The sequence below is a fragment of the Pelmatolapia mariae genome, linkage group LG14 (assembly GCF_036321145.2).
Source record: "Pelmatolapia mariae isolate MD_Pm_ZW linkage group LG14, Pm_UMD_F_2, whole genome shotgun sequence".
NCBI classification, from domain to species: domain Eukaryota; kingdom Metazoa; phylum Chordata; class Actinopteri; order Cichliformes; family Cichlidae; genus Pelmatolapia; species Pelmatolapia mariae.
In genome coordinates this window covers 2,491,625-2,511,712 of record NC_086239.1, presented here as the reverse complement: position 1 = coordinate 2,511,712, position 20,088 = coordinate 2,491,625, and the positions used below count along the sequence as shown (strand labels likewise).

Sequence of the window (20,088 nt, the reverse complement as noted above, 5' to 3'; positions counted from 1 at the left end):
TTATCTGCCAAATAAGGAGCGCGGTTTCTTCACGGAAAGACGAGTGGGTTTGGGGCGATGTGGTTGGTACATTGCTTAAATGGGCAATCGTCGGTAAATTCATCTTTTTACTTTATGTGAAGTGTGACTTTTTACTTGGAGTATAAAGCCTGTTGGTTCAGCATCGACTGCACAATGACGTCATTGCGTCAGCGCCCGTGAGTGTGTGCGTCGGGACGGGGGCACGGAACTGCTGTAGGGTCGACGAGTAGTCGAAGATGAAAGAGAAGGATGGAAATGAAACAGCGGTTTTTTAAATCGAGACACTGACTTGTCTGCAACAATAATATTCGTAGTGTCAATACGGAGCGAATGTTGCATGAGGACTCGCAGAAGAAGGGCTTCAATCGTGGTAAGGTAGTGAATGTAAGGAGAGTAGGGGAGGGCTGTAGCTTCTGGGGCTTTTTTGGAGAGGGAAAACAACATGGCTGCGGTGGAGCTCGAATGGATCCCAGAAACGCTGTACAACACTGCTATCTCGGCTGTGGTGGACAACTACAGCCGGTCAAGAAGGGACATACGGTCCCTCCCAGAAAATATACAGTTCGACGTCTATTATAAGGTAGGATTTAGCAGTAAGGAGACTCTCAATGATGTGACAGCTAACATCCTGTGCGAGTTTCTGTGGTCGGCTGCTAACACTGCTTGCTAACGTTAGCGAAATGTCGGTAACGTTAGACTAGCTATCGAAAATTCCTCCTTAGGAGGTCTGATTTGGCTAACGAACAAGTTATCCAGCTTCAACCGTTCTCGACATTACAGTGTGACAGTGTGTGTGTTGAAGCGAATTATTAAACTGCATCGAGACTGTCGCTAATTACCCAAGTATCCATTTAAATGAACTGGTTCCGTGATGTGTGGTGGTTTTTGTGTTGTCGTGTCCAGGTCTGACCCACTTTGGCTAAAGTGACGTTAGCCGTTCTCACATATAAAGCGCATCGCTTACAACATACGTGTGCTTTTACAAACAATCACCATCAGCTTTCCATAAAGACGGACAGCGATATTAAACCACTGTAACCTTGACAGCGATTCTTTCCTTGTGATACGTGTAGTTGGTTAAGTGTCACACCGAGGTCAGGCGTCACAGACAGAGGAAGGGTTTTAAAAACACGAAGGTCACGAATACAGCATGTTTCACAGTTACTCAATCTTCACCCATCAGATAATTCCAGATGTCCATAAAATGTACACTAGGATCTGATATTTGCTTAATCTACGCGTGCATCTTTAGATTCCTTATTGATGTATACCTGATGTGTAACTCTAATACACTGACGAAAAAAACCTTTAGTCCACCCAGCCATGGTATGCTAACTATTTAGTAATAATGAAAGTAACACCATATGTTAAAACCAATTGCATGAGAAGTGTAAAAATCCTTTGGGGTTAATATTGTAGCCGCAAATATGTGCAAATGTGTTTGGAGATTTTGTTTGTAGTTGCATGTCATTTGGTTCCAGGTTGTAAATATAAAAAATGTAGTGTAACACCAATCTATCAGACTGAGAGGCTTGTCTAAATAACTGATTGTGACTGCAATAACAACAACTTGTCATCATTTCCAGCTGTTGAAGAAAATATTTCAGACTTCTCAGCCATTTCTCTCCCCACCTGCATATTTACAGATTTATTTACACATTAGTAAATCTAGGTACACTTGAGAATGCAATTATAGCCAAAAACCATTTGCAGATTCCTGTAAACACCGCAGTAGGCCTGTAGACAACGGAAGAAAATCATAGTCGACTGAAAACAGTTTTCAGCCAATCGATTGGATGCAGAGATTGAGGGAAATCTGCGCATCATTTTTAGATTAACTAAATAGGCCATAGTGCACTCAGTGTATTCAAGCCTCTCAGCTTTATTAGCCCAAGTAAACAAAGTGAACCTAGTTTGTTTTACAAGTATGACAGACACCAGGTTAGTGTGCTGCTGTCCATATTCATATCATTTCTGATATTGGAACAAAATCGTCAGTGTAAGAAGTATTGTAGAAAAATAGTTACAGGCAAAAATGCCCTTATCTTGGATCGATCTTGATTTTCCTGAGAGACGAGGTTTCACATCCAGCTTGGCATGGTTGTAGTTCATGTTACTGGCAGGTGCTGCAGCCATTGAAGCTGTCACTGGTCGGCCTGTCTTAAAAATATATATATATTTTGACCAAAAATGCTTAAATGTACCATGTTCTGATATGATCACACTCAAAACTTCAAACATTAGACATATAAGCTAATGGGAACATTCTGTGGCAAATTAGCAATCAGAATATGCTGTTGTTAACCTGCAAACTGCAGTTTGCCCCCCCCCCCCCCCCAAAAAAAAGAAGAAAGAAACAGGAAAAAAATAGAGCTTCACGTGCATTAAGACAGGGGGCCAATGGAGCTAAGAACTGGGGCAATTTGGTAACTTTGATCCATGAAGTCCCATCCTTCTGTTAATGTGCGCCTCTCTCCGTGTCTTAAGACACAGACGGAAAAGTAATTAGTTTTAGTCCACGTGTCTTAAGGCTAAGTCGGGAAGAAATTGGGCATTGTGGGTTTCTGTGTGCTCTGATGATTTATAGAGCAGTCACTGGAAATTCAAAACACTGCCTACTGACCAATCAGTGTTTAGGAAAATGGTGTCTATTCCGGGAAGATCCCTTTGGATAGTGAGAGGGTCTGAAGTTTTTTAGTAGTGTCAGTTTGTTTTTCCCTGATGAGCAGTAGTAAGGGGAAATATTCTTTATGAATAAATATTCATATTCTGTGTTCCTTGATTATTATTATTAGGTTTTATTTTCTCATTGGTTGCAGATAATTTTAACATTAAATTATTCTCTAAAAAAAGGCTCCTCTTTGTACTTGTTGACCTTATTATATTACATTTGCAAGCAGTGGTTTGAATTCCGTTTTATTTATTTATTCTGAGTTTTTTCTCTCACACCAACAACACTACAACAGCTGGAAAACAAACTAAAATGGTGCTTTTGCAGTCTTGCTGACCAAAGTGCTTAAACGTTCAGATAAAGAAATGATATGCTGAGTGTGTTAAACTTACTTTGTGCTGCAGGTTCCAGATGGAGTCTTTCTTGAAAAACAAGGGTCAAGGTGACATAAAACTTTCATTAGACACTGTCAGTGGTCCAGTAGTAAGATGTTATGGTATAAAAGCTTATTATAAATTTTCTCTTTTCCAACAGTTTGAATTAAACCTTTAAGCTGTCAGACAGCTTGTCTTCACACTTATGGAAAAGGGGACAAGAGAGCATTTTCAATTGTGTTTGTATTGATTCATTAACATTTAAAAATACATGTTAATTGTCCTAGTGGGCACAAACCAAAGTCATTTTAGAAGCAACATTAAACACAGAAGCTATCTTGAAACGCCGCTGGGCAGTTACTTTAAAACCCATACAGACTTGAATGGGGAGAGAATTATAAGTTTAGGATAGAATAGGCTTTTATTGTCATTGTACATGTACAACAAAGTTTTGGGTGGTCTGCACCATCTGTGCATTTCAGTGGTCACTGTGACATAAACCCAGTAAAAACTATCTTTGTTTTCCCTGAAAGTTTTTCTTCGGCTACAAATGCACATGATTTTGTTACTTTCTTACTCTTTCGTTAACATTTTCTCCTTTTATATAATGACTCTGGTGCAAATCCAGTAAAAGCATGAATAAATATTTTCTGTAAATAAACCAAAAGGGGTTTTTCCTTAGAGCTCAGATGCCCCAGTTCCCAGGAGAAACACACTGACATGAAGTCTGGGGCATGGACTCGATGTGCTCAGTGCCTCCTAACATGATTAGGAAAGCACAATAACACGTGCTGGTTTACCCATTTTGCTGATGTGTTTTTGATACGATTTACTGGAGTTTTGCTCAGTGTGCTCAAAGTCTGCTTTGGACTAATTCATGTGAAAATGCTGCCACGAGTTTAAGTCATTACAATAAATTGAAGGTATAGCTGTAACAAAAGTGACAGTTTTCATCAAACACAAGCTAGCATCTAAAAGCTGAGTGCTGTGGTACTGTTCTGTGTGCACTGTGGAGGTTCATGTCAGTTTCAGCAGTTTGCTGAAACATAGCACATGGTGAATTCACCAGCACTGACACTGATCTGAATTAGTAATACTGGAGAAATTCAGATATTAACCTTCTGATGTTAGGTGACAGGTCTTTTTACCAAACGTGTGCCAAATCATCCTGAGGGCAACATGAACATCTGTGGAGTTCATGCTAGAATTTTAAGCACTGTTCTAGACAATTGTCACTGTGTTTTTACACATACTATGAAATGGTGACACATAAATGGCACACACACCTAATATCATGAAGTTGTCTTGTCCACACTGCACACGTTTTCCTGTTTCTGGTTCCCACTGCCCTCCACAGCTAGGTGACCACACCTGTGTCAGAAAAATCAGCTTCTTCTGAGTAGAGCATTTGACTTAAATTACAAGCACTGAAAGGTTAAAGCTGCACAACCAAAATAACGCCCCAGTACAGCAGTGGCTGCAGTACCAGTTTTCATTAGGTGAGATTTCATGTAAGAACCTTGGAGAGAGACATCTGTGATTAATAGTTTCCGTCACAAACACTACTATGGTGAGCCATTCGTGTCGAGGATTATATGGATTATACTGTCTGTGTCCACAAGTGTACGAGGGTCCATTTAATCTGAGTGGTGTTGATTTTCTTATGAGAAGTGATTGTGATGCTCTGTATGGACATTCCAGGCAGACTGCAAGCAGAGTTGGAGGGTGGGGTGGGGTCCACAGCAGCCCACGTGCATGTCCATAAACAAGCATAATCCTGGCTCAGTATAACAGTTTCCAGCTGAGTGCATTTTGATGACAGGCCAGACATCGGCAATTTTTTTTTTTTTGTTTAAACTCCTGTTCAGCAGACAACATTGGTTGCATCACTTAAAGCAGAGTAAAAATGGTCAGCTTCACTCCTGTAGTTACAGGTTAGACTGTCATTTACCTGCAGCTGAAACATTGGTTCCCCTGCACATTAAGAAATTAGACTTGTTGCCTATAGAGATGACATCTGTTGTATTGTTACTGAATCTCATTTCTCGTCTCACTGTGCTGTGCTCTCAGCTCTACCAGCAGGGTCGACTCTGCCAGCTGGGGGGAGAGTTCTGTGAGCTGGAGGTGTTTGCTAAAGTGCTGCGGGCTTCAGACAAACGGTAAGAACATAATGGGGCTAAACTGTGCCCATCACTCTCCTAAAGGAGTTTCACACATCCACTGCAGTCCTGAGCAGGTTCAGCAGAGTCTGAGATTAACCATAAACTGCAAGTTGATTACCTTTGAGATCAGTTAACTCCGAGTACGTTCACCTTGAGTTTAATGTGTGCGAGTAGGGAAAGAAAGCCACCTTCAATGGAGCTTTGATAGCACAATTCACCATGGCAACACGTTAAATGAAAAGCAGAGCTTCCATCTTAATCCAGTGAACCGAGGAATATTAATATTCCTAACCTTTGGATACCCTTTGGCTACTAAACATAGAGGAAGTATACAAGTATATGTCACTGTACATTGGGATGTTAAACTTTAAATTTAGGAGGGTAGAAAAGAGTCATTTTAATCAGCTCGGGCCACTTTGTCATCAGTACAGATGGTATTCAGTTTGGAGTTTGGTGAATGCTGTCTTTGGTCATCATTCACCAAACTTGCATTTTCATTTGTTCATACTGGAATCCTCTTTCTTTTTTTCTTTTTTTTTTACAGTGGTTGGAACCAGTTTTTACACTGGAACCAACCATATGTTTAGTCGGGTGCCCTTAATGATGTTAAACATGTTTTTAGGTAACCAGAAAAATCTGTTATTAGCTCTTTTTCTTGTCCATTTGAATTTTGAAACTCTTTTGTACACTCTGTTAAATGTAGTGTTAGGCAGACTGATAGGTGTGAAACACTCATTTTGCTGGAACAGAGGGAAAGGAAGCAATGTCCATCAACCAAAACTCTAATATTTTGATTGCTTCCATCATATAATTTCTAACTAGAGAATTTAAGGTCTTGTTTGTAGATCGTTGAAAACATATTTGACACCTATCATCGTAGACACTGTCTCATGTGAATCTTTAGACTGAGGAATGCCCATATATGGAAATGAGATCCCTTCTGTATGACGAGGACATCAACTGCGTACACTGATCTGTTGTTCATTTATTGACGGTCCCTTGTGTGATATTCTTACTGCTAGTTAACTGCGCCAGGTGTTCTGTACAGTAGGGATGGTGCCATGCTGTCCACAGCCATGTCTGATAAGAATCTGTTTACGCTAAAAGCTGCTTGTGGACTGGATTATTTTTTTTTTTCTTTCTTCTTCTTCCTGCAATTTGACTGTTGACCCGATGTCTCCCTTTGACCTCACTGCAGACACCTCCTGCACCACTGTTTCCAGGCCCTGATGGACCACGGTGTGAAAGTGGCCTCAGTTCTGGCAAACTCCTTCAGCCGCCGCTGCTCCTACATCGCCGAGTCTGACGCCCACGTCAAAGAGAAGGCCATCCAGTTTGGCTTTGTGCTGGGTAAATGTCAGGGCTGGGCAGAGGAGGCTTCAGATAAGCACTGTGTGGGATAGAAGTGCCGAGCTGTCCTTATGTTAGGTGGTCGATAAAGGTGATAGCGTACAATATAAACAACATATAATGTGGACCATATGTATTATGATAATACGTTATTATAATAATTGTCATGTAATTGAGAGAATTTAATATTTGATCTCCTACAACCCAGCCAGAGTTCTAGCTCCCACAGATTGTAATCTCTGCCACATTAGTCAGTGAATTCCAGATACTCCCCATCTTAACTCATTATGTGTATAAAGCACACCTGTCTACAGAATCAGTTTCTTCCTTTCCAGTTTCTCCAACAAAGAACAAAAGTCTTCCCACATGACATTAACCCAAAACATACCAACAAGGCAACAAAGGAGTGGGTAAAGAAGAAGCTTGGCATTCCTATATGAAATTTGTGGAGTGAGCTGAAGCCTCACGTTGCCAAGCAACAGCCAGGTTTTAGAGTTTCTGTAAAGAGCAATGGGCGAAAATCCCTACAAGGAACATCTTACTGCCATGTTTCCCAACAAGGGTTTCTCCACCAAAATACTAAATATTTATTTCACTTAGAAACTGATTTGCATGTCATTAACTTTTACATAATGTGTTTTCTGGATTTTGGGTTGATATTCTCTGTGCCTTAAAACTTAGAGACTGCTCATTTCTTTCTAAGTGACCAAACTTCCAGTCAAAGTTTGGTTTTCTTAAGACCCTTGTGCTATGACCAGCAGACACCATAGTTGAGACCGTGTTAGCCAGATGACTGTCATGTTTGTGTTTGTAGGTGGCTTCTTGTCTGATGCGGGCTGGTATGGAGATGCAGAGAAAGTGTTTCTGTCGTGCCTGCAGCTGTGCACGCTCCACAGTGAGCTCCTCCACTGCTACCGGGCTGTGGAATGCTGTGTCAGGTCAGTCTCAAAGAGCTGCTTTCATTCACCAAGGAACTCTGTATCCTATAGTTACAATACCATAATTGTTAGATGTGGCAGATATGATGTTACACAACATGTTTTCTTCCAGAACACTTAGGCGTCTGACAGCACAGCTTGAAATGTTAGTTGTGAATGATAGCCACTGAGTGATTAATATGAAGAGCTGTTATACAGTCTGTCTTTACATTTTTTTATTACTTGATTCTTATCAGATGGAAACAGATAAAACACAGAAACTGTATCTCATAACAGACGGTTAAGCTTTCCTTCTGAGTGGAAATAGCAGCTATCTGTCATGGAGTAACAACACTGTAACTGTTATAAACTAAAAAAGCAACATAGTTAGAAGTACCATGGGCCCATATTTAAGGCCTTGTATATAAATGAATCCTAGCAAATAGTATTAATGAATAAACTGAACACTGTAGATCTAAGAAAAAGCTGCAAAAATGTTTGATACAGATGTTTCTGCAGCATCTTTGGTCCTGACAGGTGTGTTGACCTGGCACAAACATGTAAGCTGTTGTACAGATTTATAGAGAATGCTAGGTAAGATTTCTCGAGGCGTTATTTATGGCATCTTAAATAAGCCTGTGGCATAATAAGCTCTGCTGTCTCTGTAGTGTGTAACTGAGTGGGTGTGATGGGTTGTCCGTGATGGAGAGCAGTTTGTTCAGTGACCGCCTGTCCCTTGCTGCCCAATGACGATTCCAGCCTTGCAGATTAGTTTGTTGATCCTGCTGACATGTCTACCAGCATCCTGAGAAAGTAGAGACTGTTCATCCGCCTGTTGTACACAGCATCACTGTTGGGTTCTCCAGTTCAGTGTCCAGTCATTTAAGTGAACTATGGAAGTCAGTAACCATCTCTTTGTCCTGGGGACGTTCAGGAAGAGGAGATTTTTGTTGGACCATCCCACAAAACGTCTCACCGGCACCTGTACTCTGACTCCTGCCCACCCAACCACTGCAGTGTCGTTAGAGAGCATCTGCATGTGGCACGATTCCCTGTTACACTGGAAATCTACAGTGTAGAAAATCAACAGGACTGTCCTGTGTGGTGCCCCAGTAGTACTAACACCACATTAAAGATGGTGTTCACCATCCGTACAAACTGAGGAATGCAGGAGACTGTAGCATTGGTGACAGCCATCCTGAGCGACTTCTCTCATACATGCACACACACATATGTTGCAAATTGTACAAAACTGAGAACAGTTATTTTCAGTGAAACCGCTGCAGCAGTTTCCTTCCACAGCTTTTGTTGTTTTTAAATTGACAGTTATGCAGTAATACAGCAGATAAGACAGACCAACACAGACTTCTGTCAAGTCTTAACCTGAGACTGTGACTGAGGCGTCCCTGTCTTCTCTCTTCAGGCTGCTTCATGTCCGTAATGGCAACTGCAAGTACCACCTGGGGGAGGAGACCTTCAAGCTTGCTCAGTCTTACATGGACAAACTAGCCAAACATGGCCACCAGGCCAACAAGGCAGCGCTGTACGGCGAGCTCTGTGCCTTGCTCTTTGCCAAAAGCCACTATGACGAGGTGTGTAGGTTTGACCACTGATGGTGCTTTACAGTTTTGATACTGAGACAACTGAAAGTCCTTTCTGTCTGCAATGACCTTGTCTCTCAGGCGTACAGGTGGTGTATAGAGGCTATGAAGGAAATTACTCCAGGGCTGCCTGTCAAAGTAGTGGTTGATGTCCTTCGCCAGGCCTCCAAGGTAACACTCACACATGTATTTATCACTCAGGTCAGTCTTTGTCTGAATTTTTACACTAGTATTCTAGACACATGTGTAAACTGTGGATTGTCTCTTCCCTGCAGGCCTGCGTGGTGAAAAGAGAGTTCAGAAAAGCAGAGCAGCTGATCAAACATGCAGTGTTTCTAGCAAGGTAACCCGCTGGGTGTAATGAAGACTCAACAGGGTACTTTCTAACATCGCAGTGTCTGACTGAAAATATTGTCTTACAGAGAACATTTTGGACACAAGCATCCCAAGTACTCCGACACGCTGCTAGATTATGGATTTTACTTATTAAATGTGGACAACATATGCCAATCGGTTGCTATTTACCAGGTACGTAGAGCGATGTGCTAGAGGAGTATGCTCTTGTTTTCAGTGATTTTATTTAATTAAATCTTGTCTGATGTACTAATCCCAGACAGCTCTGGATATCCGACAATCGGTCTTTGGGGGGAAGAACATCCATGTTGCCACAGCCCATGAAGACCTAGCCTACTCCTCATATGTGCACCAGTACAGCTCTGGGAAATTTGACAATGCTCTGTGAGTGCATCTTCTAAACTCGGCTAATTACATTCCTCATGAGCTGCCTTGTAAATGTAGTCCAACACCAAAACTCAGACTCTGGTATTTGGGTAATGTGTATGCAGCTGCACATATCAAATGTTTAACTGTACACACGGGCAGACGTAAAGATGACTGGAGATGCCTGTTGTTTGTGTAATTAATCATGTGATGCTCCTCGTGTATACAAAGGCTGTGATTCAGCATTGCCTAATGGTGAGACCTTTGATCCACTTTTGGACCGTATGAGCTGCAAAACAACTTTGTTCAATGGAAACACTTGATATTCTTGGAAGTGTTTGTCCCCAATATGTAGAGTTTCCAGCCAAGTCTGAGTTACACGACTGAGTGCTGTGTTTGTCCCTCAGATTCCATGCAGAACGTGCCATAGACATCATAACTCACATTCTGCCTGAGGACCATCTTCTGCTGGCCTCCTCTAAGAGAGTGAAAGGTAAGGCAGGCAAAGTGGAGAGTAGTATTACGCTCGTGTGTGTGACTGGCTGCTTGTAATAAAGTACCTGGAAAGAACAATTTAAAACTGGTTCTTTGCTAAGTTCTCTTTTCGTAGGTCAAACTTTTGTGGTTTGACAGATTAAAAAAACATTCAACAAGTGAGTGAAAAAGCAGCCGATGTCCAAACAGAAACAGTTTGAAAGAGCTTCAGGACGCCTGGAGAATTATTGATTAAGACCACTTTACAGGGAGAGTCTGAATCCTTTGAAACAAGAAATTAGGGATAGCTCAAGACTTTTGCACAGTGCTGTATCTGTTTGAAGCTGTACGTTATGTCTTATAGACTATCCGCGTTTGCTTGTTTTTCCCCAACAGCCCTGATTCTGGAAGAAATTGCCATCGACTGTCACAATAAAGAGACAGAAGAGCGCCTCCTGCAGGAGGCTCACGACCTGCACCTCTCCTCACTGCAGCTGGCCAAGAAGGCTTTCGGAGAGTTCAACGTACAGACAGCCAAACACTATGGCAACCTCGGACGACTCTACCAGTCCATGAGGAAGTTTAAGGTGAGGAGGACATGTGTGGTTTGTAATATTTTACACAATAATTAAGTGTAGTGTAAGAAAAGGTCAACGGCAGAGAACAGGTATTCCATATTCACCTCATCTTGATTAAGAGATGAGTGTTTGTGTGAGAGTGAGTCACACTGTGCTTTTACAAGCACAAACCACTGTTCACCACTCTGATTAGTCTTTGAGCCGATCAGAGTTGCATTGCAGAAGTCCTGCTCTGTGATAAGTAAGAGTGGCAGACTGAATGGTTTTTGCTATTTAAAGCCAGAAATGATGAGATGTGAAATATTCTCATTGCAGTTGGCTGGGATTACACAAATATCAGAGTGGTGCACATTTATAAAGAGTGTGCACCACTCTGAGATGCTGTCTTTGGCCTATAAAAAGGCAGAGTGGAGGTTAAAAGTAATCCTGTAGAAGTTCTAGTCTGTAGCTGAAATGACTTTGGGCAAGTATCTAATATCCTGCTGTTAATGAGAGACTGACTTGGGACTACACCTTATTCCTTTTAGTCCATTGGAAATGGACTGGAAAACAATTTAAGTGTGAAAGGCAAAACGATAAACACCGTAACTTGCTTTCACAGAGTGTAATGTAACAACTTTACTTTGACCCAGTTACAACACTTACAGGCACTGAAACACTTTTTTTTTCCAGTGGAAACGTAGCTGGATGTTTGATTTATTGGAAAAGCCATGGAAACCAAATAAATATTGCCTTTGAGTTTTGTCTTTGTGATTCATATCTCTTTGTCTTGCACATATATTTGTGTAACCAGGAGGCAGAGGAGATGCACATCAAAGCCATCCAGATTAAGGAGCAGCTACTGGGCCACGAGGACTATGAGGTGGCTCTGTCTGTGGGTCACCTGGCCTCCCTCTACAACTATGACATGAACCAGTACGAAGATGCAGAGAGGCTCTATCTGCGCTCCATCGCTATCGGTCAGTAAGAGCAGAACAACTTCACGTCCATGTTTTTTTAGTGTCACAGTAAATGAGGCCCAAGGCCTGGGTCCTGATGTTGCTTCAACTCAGCAAGTTTCCTTTGGTGAACTCTAATAATGGCCATCACAGAACATGTTGTACTGAGATGCCTCATACTCAACCTACTTCTCAGTTAATTGCCAAGTTTTGCTGTTATTGTTATGTAATCATTTATGTAGAGCTGACATTAATCAGTCCAAAACCTGACTTTACTTCGCTACAATGGAAGAGGGTAAAATATTCTCAAAAACGGGGCTTGAGTCAGAGAGACTGAATGAAACGTGGTCTGTGATGTTTCTGTCTTCACAGGTAAAAAGCTGTTTGGCGAGGGTTACAGTGGGCTGGAGTATGACTACCGAGGCCTGATCAAACTCTACAACTCAGTGGGAAACTACGAGAAGGTGTTTGAATACCACAACGTACTGTCCAACTGGAACCGGCTGAGGGACCGGCAGTTTGCAGTGGCGGATGCCCTGGAGGACGTCAACACTACACCCCAGCAGACCCAGGAGGTGGTACAAGCTTTCCTATTGGCCCAGAGCCTAGGCCCCACCCGCCCCTGTCTCGGCTGATTGGTTGACCGAATAAGAAGGAGAAGAGAGGAGGGGAAAAGAGACAAGTGGGTGGGTTTTAGCCTGGTGTGGACATGATTTGAGCCCAAAATGTGATGCTTCAGTTTCACACCGATTAGTAACACAGCAAATTCAAACATCACTGGCAGCTTGGTTGACTTTATATGCTGCCAGTACACACACACAGACATACACACGTTTTCATGGAATAAAAAAAAAAGGAAGAAGACACTTGTCAAACCTCATCAACACACTCTCACCACCAAGATGCAGTCACTGCGTTTCTCCAACAGAAAGAGGACACATGCCTGAGACTGGGGACTCGAAAAGAAACGTCAGACGTCCTATAAGGATGACGCACGACCTCCTCGCCTCTCATCTCACTCGCCTTTTTCTGGACAGCAGTTTTGCTTTTGTACCGTACCAGTGTAGCTCAGATCTCCGGGAGCGTCATCACAGAACAGAACCCGTGTTCTCAAGAGCTGCACGACAGCATCTGTGGAATACCTGCACATCCATCAGCATCATCACTTGGCAGATCACAGCTGGAAATAGTTGGATATTTTTGACACTTGTACAGTTAAAGAAAATACAGATTGTACACTTGAGTTTTATTTGAAGGCTTTTTGTTGTTGTTGTATTTTTTTTTTTTTTTCTTTGCGAATAACTGAACGTGAACCCTCAAAGTTGCGTGGAGGAGAATGTGATAACACCAGGGTGTGGTTTTTACACACAACAGGTTTTCACAGGTCTTTTTTTTTCCAGCTTAGTACTGACATAGCATCATTAAAATGCCAATAATTTATATGCAAACATATGTTTATGTAGCCCTTTGTTTATGTTTTCTTACTGAATGAAAAATGGCTCAACACTATGATAACAAGGGACACGGATGGGAGGGCAAAGAGGAAGCTGCTACATGTGCAAAGGCTCCGAAGCCTCGCTTTGTTCATCTTGAGGCTGTATGTGTGAGTGAGTGAGTGTAACACACAACTCTCGGTGCCCAAGTGCTCCACCGATGACTACCAGCCTTACACCAGCTTGCAGTTATCTGTCTGTAGACGGACCCATATTTTGAAGTGCTAAATAAACTATTATATCCTTAACGGCGCTACAGTGGGGACCAATATTGTGTGCTTGTGTGCGTGTTTGTGTAGCAGCCTGATTATTGTGCATGTGGCCTCTCTGCTTCACACCCTCCTGTCAGAAAATCCCATTAAAGAAAAGTTCCTGATATGTTTTTCTGTTACTGGCCCATCGTTCAGAGTCTCACTGTCCAGAATCTCATCTGTTGCTTTATTTACAAGCTCAGCTGTCATTCTTAGGGGGATGCTGGTTTTCAGTTTTACTTGACATCTTAGCTCTATAGCAGGGGTGGGGGAACACCAGGCCTCAAGGGCTGGCGTCCTGCAGGTTTTAGATGTGTGCTTGATCCAACACAGCTGGTTTAAATGGCTAAATTAAAAAGGTTTCCAGAGGCCTGACGATGAACTAATCATTTGATTCAGGTGTGTTGACCCAGCGTCATATCTAAAGCCTGCAGGACACCAGCTCTACAGCTGCTATTTTAAAGCTCACTTAGGCTCTCTAGTGGACAAAGTATGCAACGGCCATTACATACTTTGTGTCGAAAGGGCTTTAAAGGAACATATTCTTATTTTTAGACTGTAATATTGTATTTTTTCATTATTCTCAGTTCTAAATAATCCTTATTGACCTTATCCTGAGCCTTGGGGCAGCCACTCAAGTCAGTGTCTATCTGAAAACAGCTCTTTTAGTGCCTCTGTCTCTCTTAAAGCCAACTTTCTTCTGCCTGTCACACACAAATGGTTTGAACAGCAGGTGTGTAGCCAGAGCTGTGTGCGTGACATAACCATGTTAATGGGTTTGGCTCTCACTGACATGAGAAAACAAAACATTTGAACACCTAATTGGTCCATTTTAAACCTGTTTGGATTTTTTTCTGTATATTTGGAGTAAGCTACAGTGCTGTGACAAAGTATTTGCTTCTGATTTTTTCATTTCATGCATATTTGTCACACTGCAGTGATTAAGATCATCAGACAGCATTTAAAATGAGATACGTTTTTAATTGATTTGTGATTTTTGTTAAGGGAAAAATGAACCTACCTGGCCCTGTTTGGAAAAGGAAAAAAACAAAAACAGCATTTCATATAAAGAACATCACAGTAAGAGCACGTGGTGGGAGTGGGAGTGGGATGCTTGGATGATTAAGGATGTGGATGGAAAAAGGAATTCTGCTTTCAACCTGAAAATCCTGAAGGAAAACTTTTGTGACGTGCAGCTCGAGCGTGCTTGGGTTATGCAGCAGGACAACACAATCCCAAATATACCAGCAAGTCCGTGACCTTAAACAGGTTGTTCATGCCCAATACCCCACCAGTGCTCCTCCATACTCGACCAGTTTTTAGATTTTAGGCCAGGTAGGTTTGGATAACTTTTTTCCCCTTAATCACAATTTAAAAACTACATTTTGAGCTTATTCTGGTTATCTCTGTGTAATATTAACAGTTGTATGATAACCTGAAAGTGAGACAAAAATGCAAAAAGCAATGTATATATCAAGAACGGGGCAAGCACTTGTTCACAGCACTGTTTATGTACCTGTGATCCTGTAAAGCCTTCCACTTCAGATGCTTTCAGTCTAATATTTAGTCCACAGGTTGGAAATCATCAGCTTCTCTGGATGGGATTTTTTCATTAGTGCGATTCTAACATTACACATGGACCCTTGTTTCACTAAAGAAGTCTGTCAATATAAGAGGTGAAGGAGAAATGGTTAATGCAGTATTTCTGTGAACTGAGCACTTAAAGAGATGCTGCGTAACAGTGGTGTGAAGAAAGGCGTGGACGCATCCTGTAGCAGAGAGATGAAGGATGAGATTTTGCACAGTGGAGGCTGAACACAGGCTGTGGAGATGGTGTGCAACATTACTGAGAATGTGATGCCGTGGATGAATAGTCCGCTGTTAATTTAGTATTTAGTTTGTTTTGAAAAGAATGAATGAAGAAAACGAGCTTTGCCTTGCTGTTGCTTCAGTGCTGTCAATGTCTCCCTCTGTAACAGTGATGTGAGTGGCTGTAGCTGAGGAGGAGGTCCAGCTCTCAGCTAAACACTCAGTGCTTTGGCTTAAATAGACCCCCCACCCCACCCCTCCACCTCTGAGTAGATATCTTATCTACAGTCGTTACTTGTAAACAGGTGCATACAAAGAAAAGAGAAGAATCATGAATATTTCTTTGTCTTAAAAAGTGAATCATGGAGAAACTTTGCATGATTTGACACTGTGTGCTGTGAGGGCTACGTCTGCATCTTCTCCAGAGGATTACAGCAGCAGTTTCTAATCCAGCTTCAGCTTGGCCAAGATGATCTACTGATGTCTGAAAGGGAATAGTGTAGTTCAAGTGGTGGTGTCGGGGGTGGGGGGCACAGGACAAAGTTCAAAATGAAGCTGCGATGTCTCCAACAGCCCGCTTCTCTCTTCAGAGTTCAAAGGAGACGTGTGGGATGTGTTCACTGTTGTCCTGTTACTGCTTCACTGTTAGCTTCAAAAACATTAAAACATCGTTGACCATCACAGTTTCCCTCTTTGCTGTCCGTCAGCTGTACACATTTGGACTTCACCATCCACATCCCAGCAAACAACAGGAACACTTTTACTAATGAGACGAAATATTCAGTTTATTTGATACTCAGTCCTTTAAGTTTTCTTCCTTTAAATCTGGCTTTAAGTATAGGTGAGTTATAGTGCATAATACAGCGAGTTAAATGCTACGAGTGGAAAGGAACTTCAGACTTTACTTGAAAATTGCCATTTTTGGCAATTGCCACTACATTTCACTGTGAAACTTTTACTCTTTTTATAGACTAGCCTTACAGCTTCCATCACTGACATTTTACACACAAGACAGATTTTAAAAGGTTCGGATTGCTGCTATACAAATCATAATCATTATGTTTTTTTACATATATTTGATCGTGCTGGAATTAAAAGTATGCCCTGCAGAGCACATAAATGAGGCAAACGAGGTAAAGTGTGCATAGTAGCAGGCACAGGTGGACGACCTTCCTGCGAGCATGCAGAGGTGGGATGCCCAGGATTTGTAAAGTGTTCACTCTGCAAAGTGCTTCTATTGCCAGGCATCACTGGACAGGAGAAAAGGAGGGTCGTTAGATCAGGTAGCGAGGCAGCAGAGAAAGCCACAAGGTGTCTTTGGATCAAGAAGGCAGATCTGTTGACGACTGCAGCTGGGAGTCTGATTAATCCCAGGTGAGAGAGGGTGTCTGATGTTGAGAGGTTTAAAACCTGTGATGACCTCATGTTACATCACTGATGATGCATCCCAGCACACTAGTCTGTCATGCAGACCTCAGCCAGGCACCGCTCATCACCTGAGCAACACCATCACTACAGCGAAGCACGGTGGGGGCAGGACTACACTGTAGGGATGTTTTTCGGCAGCAGGAACTGGGAAATGACTCAAGGATCAGGGAAAGAGGAATGCAGCACCATACGTAAACATCCTTGATGATAACCTGCTCAAGGCCACTATCGATCTCAGACTGGAGCAAATGTTCATCCTCCAACAGGACAGTGATGCTAAGCACACAGTTAAGATAACAAAGGAATAAATGGGTTATGCCATATTTCTGTAGAAGGCTCTGCTGTTTTTCCTGCAGCAGCACGCAGCTGTCCGAGCGCACGTTTGAACAGTGGCGAGGTTCCCACGTGAAGAACGACATTCACTGCTTACGAATAAAGTGCCAGCCACTGCAGCACCATGCTGCCTTTCCAATACAGTTACATTAGCAGATAATTTCCTTTTCTCAGGATGTAACGGCCACTAAACACTTTGCACACACAACACATTTACAGCAAACACCGCACACATTTGCTTTATTAGATTTTTACAGTAACGTTACATTTTAAGCCTTTTAAATGGTCAAATAAAGTATATAAATATATTTCAAATGCATTTTATCTAACCATCACATCAAAGTCTTAAGTCTCACAGATTTCCCTTTGGTAAACTGTCTTTCCGGGGGAATAACAGCAATGACAATGCAGGTGTTCAAGTACTGCTGACTTCCCAAGACTTCCTGTCCCCTTTAAATGACAAAAGCATTATTCCACAGTGTCGAGGTAACAGGATGAGCCTCATCAGCCAAATACAAAATCAAATGTGATTTAAAAAGAGAAATTCAGCTCTTAGTTTCTTCCAGCTGGTCACTGGAGAGGTGCTCGATGTGTGTCCACATGCACCACACCTGCAGAGAAAACATCTGTGAGAGAGTTCTCCAGTGGACCGTTTGGGTTCATGTTTAAGACACATGAGCGTTTGCCACATTACCTCAGCTGACAGAGCCAGCACTCGGCCTGCAACCAGCAGCAACATCCCCACATGCTGGATCCACAGAGGCAGCTCCAACCAGTGGGACAGCACTCCCCACTGGCATGGATACAGCCACACAGGGAGGCAGTGCAAGCCGCCCACCACCCAAACTCCCAGAGGTGTCCGAAACCCTGGCAGCAAAGACATTTATGTGGAGCTGTGTACCAGCACTAGCTCAAACACGGTGGCAGGAGGATTACCGTTTGCCGTGGCAGCCTGTACGAGTGGAGGGCTGCTGCCGAAGCTGTTCTTCCACTGCGCCCCCCGGGTGTTGTGGTTATACGTGAACACACACCACTCCAGTGCAGACACCATCCAACCCCACTGCAATTCAATGCACAGCACCGCTGTTAGTGTGGCACAAATGTTAAGGCGGCAAAGAACTGCAGAGTTTTTCTGATTCCTCCAGTGTTTTTGTGATTCACTTTCTTTCATCTGCCCCCCCCCCCTCTCATTTTCCCCCCATTCACCAGCTCCTCCAAGTACTCCTTCCATCTTCAAAATACTCTCTCCCTCTCTGTCCTTCTGCACGTCCTTTTCAGCTTAATGTCTCTGTTGGTTGTTTTCTCCTTCCTCAGTCTCCACCTTCACAACTCATAATAAGCCTTTACTTCACCTCGCTGCTTATCCCACTTTACTTTTGAATACTTCCTCATCCCACCACCAGGCCTCCTTGTTCCATTTCCTCTGTCCAGAGGCTGCCCCAAACACCTTCTCAGCAGGTTGATTACGGATTTGGTCACCAATACCTCATCTCAAGTCTTTCCTGACCTCTGCACAACATTTTTTGCTGGTATTTAAATAGAGCCTCGTTTTCATCGCCTTGTGCATGTGCGCATGATGTGCTTCAAACGTAAGACCTTAAACAGCAGACTCCACAGCATGCCTCTGCCCAGGTTGTCGACAGCTACATCCAGCCATGCTCCAAACCTGGAGGTCAGGCCCAGCCTCCTTGCCAGCCAGCGGTCCACTGCTGCACAGAGAACAGTGGGGCTTAGATGGGATTAAACAGTTCTTATCTGCACTAAGAACAGTGTGAAGCTCATATTCAAGCAGCCCATGCAGACAGTTCTTACTTGTCATATGGAAAACACAAGTGATAAAAACTTCATCGAAGCTTAATGGAATCCGCCATAATATATTATTGTTTATAGATAAAAAGCTGGTGTCAAAACATCATCACCAGGACCCTGCACCGCTGTAGACTGGGAATTCACCCACAATGTACATCAGGACAAAACTTGGACTCACAAAGACCAACACCTTACTAATACCTTAATAATGCTTAATAGTGCAGCATTATTATAAAGTGCTACACTTATTTCCTGAACATTTACATTAGTCACACATCACTGTCAACATTATATTCAAACAGACCATTTATACAATCATATATAACTCACTGTAGCTAATTCATTTCTAAGTTAATCCCTTCCTTCTTTGGTTATTTCAGCACTACCTGCACAGCTACGTCGTTACATTATCTGTGCAAAATCGACAAAAAATCTGTTTCTTCAGTTATTTATATAGATCTGTTCAGGGTTTATGGATGGGTGAGAAATTAAAGGAAAACTTAACAAAGTCTCTTAGTACAGTTTTAGGATTAAAATAGGAGCTTCCATGCTCTGTGAGAAAAGAAGGAGGACAAATCAGGCCTGATTATTTAAGACCTTGTATGTGAGGAGCAGGATTTTGAATTCAATTCTGGATTTAACAGGAAGCCAATGAAGGGAAGCCAATACAGGAGAAATCTGCTCTCTCTTTCTAGTCCCTGTCAGGACTCTTGCTGCAGCATTTTGGATTAACTGAAGGCTTTTCGGGGAGTTTTTAGGACTTCCTGATAATAATGAATTACAGTCGTCCAGCCTGGAAGTAATGAAGGCATGAACTAGTTTTTCAGCGTCACTCTGAGACAGGATATTTCTAATTTTAGAGATGTTGCACAAATGGAAGAAAGCAGTCTTACATATTTGTTTAATATGTGCATTGAAGGACATGTCCTGGTCAAAAATGACTCCAAGGTTCCTCACAGTGTTACTGGAGGCCAAGGTAATGCCATCCAGAGTAAGGATCTGCTTAGATACCATATTTCTAAGATTTTCAGGGCCGAGTACAATAACCTCAGTTTGATCTGAATTAAGAAGCAGAAAGTTAGCGGCCATCCAGGTCTTTATGTCTTTAAGACATTCCTGCAGTTTAACTAATTGGTGTGTGTTACCTGGCTTCATGGAT

At 42.4% G+C, this 20,088-nt stretch overlaps 1 protein-coding gene across 1 annotated transcript; it reads left to right on the top strand.

Moving 5' to 3' along the window:
- Window positions 1-215: 215 nt before the first annotated feature.
- On the top strand, window positions 216-16,034 carry appbp2 (amyloid beta precursor protein (cytoplasmic tail) binding protein 2). Its single transcript, XM_063493218.1, has 13 exons — window positions 216-601; window positions 5,137-5,225; window positions 6,427-6,578; window positions 7,393-7,516; window positions 8,919-9,087; window positions 9,178-9,267; window positions 9,372-9,439; window positions 9,519-9,624; window positions 9,710-9,834; window positions 10,224-10,309; window positions 10,687-10,877; window positions 11,662-11,827; window positions 12,179-16,034. The coding sequence occupies exons 1-13, from the start codon at window positions 464-466 to the stop codon at window positions 12,439-12,441; spliced, it is 1,767 nt and encodes a 588-aa protein (XP_063349288.1). The 5' UTR covers window positions 216-463; the 3' UTR covers window positions 12,442-16,034.
- The last annotated feature ends 4,054 nt before the right edge of the window (window positions 16,035-20,088 follow it).

Bases quoted from the DNA above. Each gene is read 5' to 3' on its own strand.
- appbp2 (XM_063493218.1), top strand. From the start codon at position 464: ATGGCTGCGGTGGAGCTCGAATGGATCCCAGAAACGCTGTACAACACT. The intron at 6,579-7,392 runs GTAAATGTCAGG...TTGTGTTTGTAG, and splicing joins CCAGTTTGGCTTTGTGCTGG to GTGGCTTCTTGTCTGATGCG. The intron at 9,088-9,177 runs GTGTGTAGGTTT...CTTGTCTCTCAG, and splicing joins CCAAAAGCCACTATGACGAG to GCGTACAGGTGGTGTATAGA.